This window comes from Myotis davidii, unplaced genomic scaffold (assembly GCF_000327345.1).
Source record: "Myotis davidii unplaced genomic scaffold, ASM32734v1 scaffold217, whole genome shotgun sequence".
NCBI classification, from domain to species: Eukaryota; Metazoa; Chordata; class Mammalia; order Chiroptera; family Vespertilionidae; genus Myotis; species Myotis davidii.
The window spans coordinates 10,270,481-10,278,683 of NW_006290034.1; the positions used below are offsets into that span (position 1 = coordinate 10,270,481).

At 45.2% G+C, this 8,203-nt stretch overlaps 1 protein-coding gene across 1 annotated transcript in view; it reads left to right on the top strand.

Annotated features, from left to right (window-relative positions):
• The first annotated feature begins 215 nt into the window (after positions 1-215).
• The window catches only part of WDR3 (WD repeat domain 3), a 30,002-nt gene continuing 22,014 nt past the window's right edge, over positions 216-8,203 (top strand). The window contains exons 1-4 of the mRNA XM_006763060.2: positions 216-274; positions 3,183-3,384; positions 4,454-4,663; positions 7,268-7,386. Of these exons, the coding sequence (XP_006763123.1) occupies positions 3,214-3,384; positions 4,454-4,663; positions 7,268-7,386 (500 nt within the window). The 5' untranslated portion in view covers positions 216-274; positions 3,183-3,213. The remainder of the gene's footprint in view (positions 275-3,182; positions 3,385-4,453; positions 4,664-7,267; positions 7,387-8,203) is intronic.

An 8,203-nucleotide genomic window follows, 5' to 3' on the forward strand; every position in this document is an offset into this window, starting at 1 on the left:
CTCCTCATAGGAAGCCGCCGATCGGCACCCCGGATCACTCCTCCAAGAGCTGGAAGGGTAAGGCGATCCAAGTCCCTGGAAGCCGGAGTGACCAGCTGCAGAAGCTCTGGGCTGCGAAACACCGACTTCCGTTCCCGGCCGGTGCTCACCAATCAGAGCCCGGCTCTTACGTCATTTCCGCCTATCGAGGCTTAGGAAACGCTGGACGGAAGAGAGTGGGGGGAGGACCGGAAGGGGCGGGTCCCGAGCAGCCCGGCGCCTCGTGGAGGCTGAGGTGAGGAGTCGGGGTGCTCCGCTCCTCGGTTTTGTTTCCTGGCTGAGGCCTTCGTGGTTGCCAGCAGCAGACGAGGCGAGGGGGAGTTGGGGTCGGTCGCTGGGGTGGAGGGGCACCTGGGCGGTGGTAGCGGAGGCCGCGCGCGGGTGCCCGAGGACGCTCCATTGGCGTGGTCGGTGTGCGAATTCCTCTCACCCTCTCCAGACTGAAGGCTCGGCTTAAGTAGGGGCGTCCCCGCCCTTCAGTGGAAGCCACGTGTTTGGGGCGCGGGGGGGCTGTGGCTCAGGACGCAGGGGCGGTGGGGGCGCCGAGGCAGGTGAGGCCGTGAGCCCGGTGATGATGCCTCGTGTGGAGGACGGCAAAGCACGGAGGCTGCGGACAAGGCCGTGAGAAGTGGACTGGCCCCGACGGGAGCGGGCCTCACAGGAAGTCGCCGATTAAAACAGGCAGCGGGAGCGTGCTTGTTGCTGTCGGTGACAGGGGCGACGTGAAGGCCAGGGGGCAGAACGCGGAGGGAAACCGAACCGCCCGACCTGAGAGGTTCTGTGAGGCATGAGGAGGGACCGAGAGGAGGAGCCTTGGGAACTGCACACCGTTTAGCCCTTACAAGGGCTTTGGGGTCAGGGCCGCGCACGGGAAAAGATGAGGCTGGTAGCGTTAACGACTTTTAGGTGAAGAGCCGGCGGCGGTGCTAGATGGGAAACTGGTGCCGCAACTCGGATAAAAAGCTGGAAGCGGAAGTGGTGGGGAGAGAGGAAAGGGTCCTCCTCGGGGAGACAGGTGGGAGTTCCCGACCCGCGAGGAGCGGCGTGGGCCGCGAGGAATGCTGGCGTGAGCCTGGGCCGGGGTCTGGCTTCGGGCTGTTTCCCGTCGCCGCCTGGTTTCCTGGTCTGTAAAATCGGAAATAACAGCAGGACCTACCGTGGAAGGTTATGGTGAAGAATTTTTTTTTTATATCGATATTTACAAAATGCGAGGTGCTCTAAGAGCTTTATGTAGATGAGCCCACTTACGGAACTCCATGACTACACAATTGTGTACGTGTCTTCGGTTATGTACGTATATTCGTCAACACACGCAGGTAGTCCCGACTCGGGATTTTTCTACTTCTCGGTAGTGGGAAAGCGGGTATGCATGCCATGCAAACTGTACTGTGAATTTTGATCTTTTCCCGGACCAGCTCTGTGCCGTAGGAATGATTCGATGCTCTCCGTGAGCTGGGCAGTGAGCCCCGTGTCTTCGGTTATGTACGTATATTCGTCAACACACGCAGGTAGTCCCGACTCGGGATTTTTCTACTTCTCGGTAGTGGGAAAGCGGGTATGCATGCCATGCAAACTGTACTGTGAATTTTGATCTTTTCCCGGACCAGCTCTGTGCCGTAAGGTTCGATGCTCTCCGTGAGCTGGGCAGTGAGCCCCGCTCCCAGGCCGCCGCGGGATCACGAGAGTGAACAGCCGATACTCTACACATGTGGTCATGCTAGAGGGCGGTGCCCACCTAGAGGCCGAGCTGTGCTGCTCTGCGGGTTGAGTGTATTAAAGGCGGTTCGATGTGCAGGAATACAAGGGGCTTGTTGGGAAGCCCCCCGCCCATCGGAAGCCCTGAAGCTGCTATCGTAAGCACGGGTTGGGCGCTATAATATTTTTTATTAATGAGCCAAAGGTTACTACAAGGTTTTGAGCCTGAATGGCGAGGAGGTTTGTGTGTATTAAAGTGAGAAAACAACAACAAGGGGTTCAGGAAGCAAAGTAGGTTTGTTTTTCGACGTGTTAAACGTGATGCTGCAAGGTGTTCCAATGGGGGTGTCTAATCTATCAGGGATGTGGACAGGACTGGAAATAGAGATGAGTAGTCCCGTGGCGGAGGCAGTCTCCCTGACCTCTCCAAGGAAAGGACTGTGGGAAGAATCGAGAGATGGCCAAGGACTACAGTTAAGGAATCAGACAAATTGGGGAAGTGTTGATAAATGGCGTAGGTGAAGGGCATTATCACCACGTGAATGTTATCTTTCCTTGATTTTTAACTGGTTTTAGGGCGGTTACTGTGCTAAGAAAAATGGGGCCAGTGAGTGGTTCCTGTGTTTTCTAAGTTGCGTGGGTGTTTGGGGGCTTACTTTTCACTTTACCATGTCAAGCGCCCGTGGGCTTGGCTTGTTACTTCCTTCACGTGTTGTCTCTTTTATCCATAACCAGTGTTTTCAGTGAATTTGACTTAGTGTGGGAACTATGGCATCTTTCAAAAACTGTGCCAAGTTGCTGTGCCATTTTCTGTGCCAAGGGGCAGGGGATACCCTGGCTACTAGAACAGTAGATCTCAAACCGAGGACCACAGCAGCAGCACTGGGGAACTTGTCAGAAATGGAAAGTCTTGGGCCCCTCCCCAGACCTGAGTCAGAAATGGGCCTTGGGGAGGGGAGGTGGCGCGGGTCCCTGCAGTCTGTTCTCCTGAGCCCCAGGTGAGCTGGGTACTTGCAGCGATTGAGAATCGCTGTGCTAGAAGGTGAGTGCTGTGAGGTCAGGGAGATTGTTGACCTGTATCTAGCATCTACAGCAATACCTGCCTAATTAGTTAGTTTACAATAAATGTTCGTTGATAAATATTTTCAGTCTCAGGCTCTCAGTCTCGGTGTAAAAACATAAGAGGGTGATTAAATGGACAGAAGCTAATTTAGCGACATTGAGGCTATACATCGGATATCTGTGAGACGGGCATGACAATGTGAGCAGTTTGCAACTTGATGAATGAGGGATGACATGTTGAATCATGGATGAGTAAAAAAGTAAGATGTCCAGATATTTTGTGTCATGAATTATTGTATGTTAACCACATGATAAACAATTGGTGTTTGCTAGCCTAGTAGAACCAATGCACCCAAAGGACTGAGTTTTCTTTGTTTCCTGTGCAGCTGCCTCACCCGTGGTTTCAGAGCTTCTAACATGGGGCTCACCAAGCAGTACCTTCGCTATGTTGCCAGTGCAGTCTTTGGCCTCATTGGCAGCCAGAAGGGCAATATTGTCTTTGTGACGCTTCGTGGGGAAAAAGGCCGCTACGTGGCAGTGCCAGCCTGTGAGCATGTTTTCATCTGGGACTTAAGAAAAGGAGAGAAGGTAAGCCAGAAACCACCTGGGTCCGTGTTGGCATGTGGGTGTTTGAGGATGGAGAGGCAGAAGCACGAGAGCTCCCATCTCGTGCCCAGATTTTGTATGTGTGTGCCCCTGGAAGGGAAATCTTTTTTCTTTAGTTCTAGATAGCCAGGTATCAGGTTCTAGTATGTTCTATACTAACCTCTGCAAACCACCACCAAAGAGGAGCGTACCTCTTAGGAATCTATGTGTAGTGATACTTACAGGTAATTATTTGTAATCATTATTCCCACCGTGTGTATTTCTCTGCTTTACCACTTAGCTATCTGTCAGGTTCTTCTACTTGCCCTCACAGCCAGTTATAAAATTGAAGGTAATTATTTGTAATCATTATTCCCACTGTGTGTGTTTCTCTGCTCTACCACTTATTTATCTGTCAGGTTCTACTTGCCCTCACAGCCAGTTATAAAATTGAGGCATTTAAAAGGAATAGTTCTCTGCTGTGTTGACTGAATCCTTTTCTTACTTATTCAGATAGTGCTCAGGTTGTTAAACTAGGCTTTGAGACTTTGTAACTCTAAACGCATAAGCCTACCACTTCACCAAACCAAATACAGGCCTTTTGATCTTGTCCACTCACTGTGTGACTTCCAAGGAGGTAATACTTGGATACTTGTTGCTGCCCAGGGTCCCTTGGGGGTAAACCGCAATAGCACTCTGGTGCTACATAGGTTGGTTTCTTATAAGATGGGGCTGTGTTAAGCCAAGGATGTGCTCACAACCCTTTATGAAAAACCGCTTCATGACATAGGATAAGAACTTAGTAATTCATGCCATTGCCTAGGAAATTTCTGCATGTGTTATGCTAATGTAGGGCTTTGGAAAAAATAATTTCGCCTTTTCTTGAATGTTTCATTGTCCAGTACTAATAATAATTCCTATATTAAAGAAGTTGAGATGGATTCCAGCGTCATTATTATTTGTAAGACTGATTTGGAGTTTCTGGTGCTCTTAATTTTATGGTGCTTGATTATTCCCACTCTTGATGACATGCTTAACTCCTCTACTTTTATTTTTACTGTTATGATTTCAGATCCTTATCCTTCAGGGGCTTAAACAAGAAGTCACTTGCTTGTGCCCCTCCCCAGATGGGCTGCACTTAGCTGTTGGTTATGAGGATGGGTCTATTCGAATCTTCAGTCTCCTGAGTGGGGAAGGAAATGTAACCTTCAATGGACACAAAGCAGCCATCACGTCCTTGAAGTATGATCAGCTGGGAGGCAGGCTGGCATCTGGGTCGAAGGTGAGACCTTAAATCAGTGCCCAGACTTTGATCTAGTAAAGGACTAATCCTATGCCAAGCAGGATGTACACAAAAATTGTTGAGCAATGGGCACATTGGATACACAACAGTGTAGATGGTAGAAACAGCGAGAAGGATGGGTCTGAATGGGGAGGTTCATTTTTTTTTCTGTCATAGTCTCTGATTAGAGCCAATTAGCTCTAGGAACAAGATGAGTACCAGTTGCCCCTGGTAACTGCTATATAACATCATTGTGGAAGTGCTGCCCAAATAGTACACAAGGGCAGAGCAAAATGATCATTCTTTGCCATTGAGTTTAGTAAAATTGGTAGCTTTCCCTATGTCTCAAAGTTAGAAAATGTAATGTAAAAGATTCCATTTACAATGGTTTATTAAGTAACAGAAAAATATTATGAAACTTGACTAAAGAAAGTAACAAGATTTGAATAGACACACAAACCTTGTACTTGAATATAAAGACAAAGTATTGAAAAGATGCTAGTGTTTTCTAATTAGAATAGTAAAAGCAATTTAAATAAATATCCCAATGGGTTTTGTTGTTAGAACGTGATCAAATAATTTAAAAGCATCTATGGAAAAACAAATGAATCATAAACTCTAGGATTTTGGGAAAGAAGACTAATAAAAGAGGGTTTCAGTTTCGCGGGTTTTTTTTTTTTTCAGGATTAGATTTTTTTAACATATTTTATTGATTTTTTACAGAGAGGAAGGGAGAGAGATAGAGTCAGAAACATCGATGAGAGAGAAACATCGATCAGCTGCCTCCTGCACATCTACTGGGGATGTGCCCGCAACCCAGGTACATGCCCTTGACCGGAATCGAACCTGGGACCTTTCAGTCCGCAAGCCAACGCTCTATCCACTGAGCCAAACCGGTTTCGGCTGGATTAGATTTTTTTTAGGAGCTTTTAGATATTAAAATGCACTATGAAGTCATAATTGAAAACATACTAATCTCATATCAATACAAAATAGGTAATTATTACAACTTAATGAGAGTTCCAGAAACATCTTTCTTATTCCTAATGAGTATATTTTGGAGATGATATTTCTGATGAGTAGAAAATGGTACTTAGACAATTGGCTAACTGTGGGGGAGGGGGGGAGTGGTTAAGTTGAAGCTTTACCTCATGCCATAATATTAAAGAGTGATGGATATTTCAAGAAATCTGCAAGATAATGTAAGTAAATATGTACCTGATCCCAAGTGGAAAAAGGTTTCAAACAAATCAGCAAAGAAACTATAAAGGAAAAAAGATCAATAGATTTGAATACTTAAATTTAAAACATTTGTACTTTTAATACTATATAGGAAAGCTGTTTACAAGTCAACCTTAAGAATTCTCATCACAGGGAAAAAATATTTTTCCTTTTTTTTTCTTCTTTTTTTGGTATATATATATGAGAAGATAGATGTTAGTTCAACCTATTGTAATCATTTCACAATATATGTACATCAAATCATTTTGCTGTACATCTGAAACTTACACAGTGATGTATAGCAATTTGTTCTCAATAAAATGGGGGGAAAGCATGTAATATTTTCTATATTGGAAGAAAGCTTTAATACCATTTGTCTCTTAATAACTTACAATAAAGTGAAAATAAGACCCAAAAAGGTAGACAAAAGACAGGACTCGGTGGTTCGAGAGAGGTACAGATGGTCAGTAATCACCATAGACCGTGTACAGAACTTCTCATTGGTATTCAGAAAATACAAGGCAAATAAATATTGAGACAGCATTTTTAAAAATATATTTTTATTGATTTCAGAAAGGAAGGGAGAGGGAGAGAGAGAAACATCAATGATGAGAGAGAATCATTGATCGGCTGCCTCCTGCACGTCCTCCAGTGGGGATCGAGCCCACAACCCAGGCATGTGCCCTTGACCAGGATTGAACCCAGGACCCTTCAGTCCGCAAGCCAACACTCTATCTGCTGAGCCAAACCAGCTAGAGCAAGGCAGCATTTATAGCATGTGAAACAGGCAGTGGTTTTTGAGAAGCTGATAGTGCCCAGAGCTGAGCGGATGAGGAAATGGGTCTTGTCGTACTACCCCTGCTGGACACAGAGATTGGTGCACCCTTTTTGGAGAGTACCTTGATGATATGAGTTGCAAACCTGAAAAATAGGGATACTTTTTGACCCAAGACTTTCCCTTCATAGTATTTACCCTGATCAGAGATATATACAAAGATATATAAGAATGTCCACTTCCACATATTTATAATGGTAGAATATTGGACACTACCTAAATGGCTAAAATAGAAAAAAAAATTTAAATAAATTAATGTATATCCTTAGGATTATTAAGAGACCATTAAAAAATGAGAGCAGTCTGGAAAGACATGGAAAAATGGAAATGCATTAAGTGAAAAAAGGGGAGAGTTTTCTAATGAATAGCATGGTGTCAGTTTAATAGGAAATTATCAACCTGGATATATACATCAAGACTGGAAGAACATAAAACAAAGTCTCTGTGGTGTAATCAAGGAATATATAATAAAAATTTGTAATGCAAATGTTACATCCTGTTAGTCCTTTATATGATAAAGGAGGTTCTATATTATTTGATCCCTTTAGGACACAGATATTATTGTGTGGGACGTGATCAATGAAAGTGGCCTGTACCGTCTAAAGGGGCACAAGGATGCCATCACACAAGCATTGTTCCTACGAGAAAAGAACCTGCTAGTCAGTAGGTAAAGAAACAAGTTTTGTTTCCAGATCTTCTCTAGGTGGAGGCTTTTAAAGAGGGAATTTGCTCCATTCCTTACTCATTTCTCCACGCTACACTCAAGCTCATGTTCTAGTTTCCTCTGTTTTCTGCTTTTCTCTCTGCTCCTCTTCCCTCCCAAACAGTATCATAGAAGCTATCTGGAGTTATTCATAGTATTTTTAAATTCTATTTTCTGATACCAACTTTCCCATGTTCCTTAACTTCTTGATGTGCCTTCTATAGAATGAGCTGTCCACTTTTTGGATCCCCAGAAAGTAGGAAATCACAATATGGAGCAGTGGGCAGAGGTGAATACTAAGTATTTGGTTTAGCCCAGTGGTTGCCAATCTTTCGGACCACCAGTTGGCGACCGCTCCTCCAAAGGTTTCCTTAAACCAGTGGTCTCCAACCTTTCGGACCTCATGGACCACCACTGATCCACGGACCACCAGTTGGCGACCGCTTGTTTAGCCTGTCGAGAAGAGACGTGCTCCGTATTTAGGCCTTCTGACATCTACTAGGTTGTACCATTTGAAATTTTCATTTGTGTAGATCAAAAATGATTGGTCAGATATCAGCAATGGCATAGGGTTAACCTAATGTAACAATTATCATTCCTGAGGAATGGCTACCCAGGAAAGTTTGGGGTCCTGAGGTTTGCCAGGCAGTAGCCAAGAGCCAGAGGAATGACTCGGGAACTTGTGAAGGAGCATGCATGCTATGCTAGTCATGGGCTGTTCCTGTGGGGAGAGTGGAACACCAGTGTGTCCTGTTCCGATAACAGATTCTGTGAGAGCAGG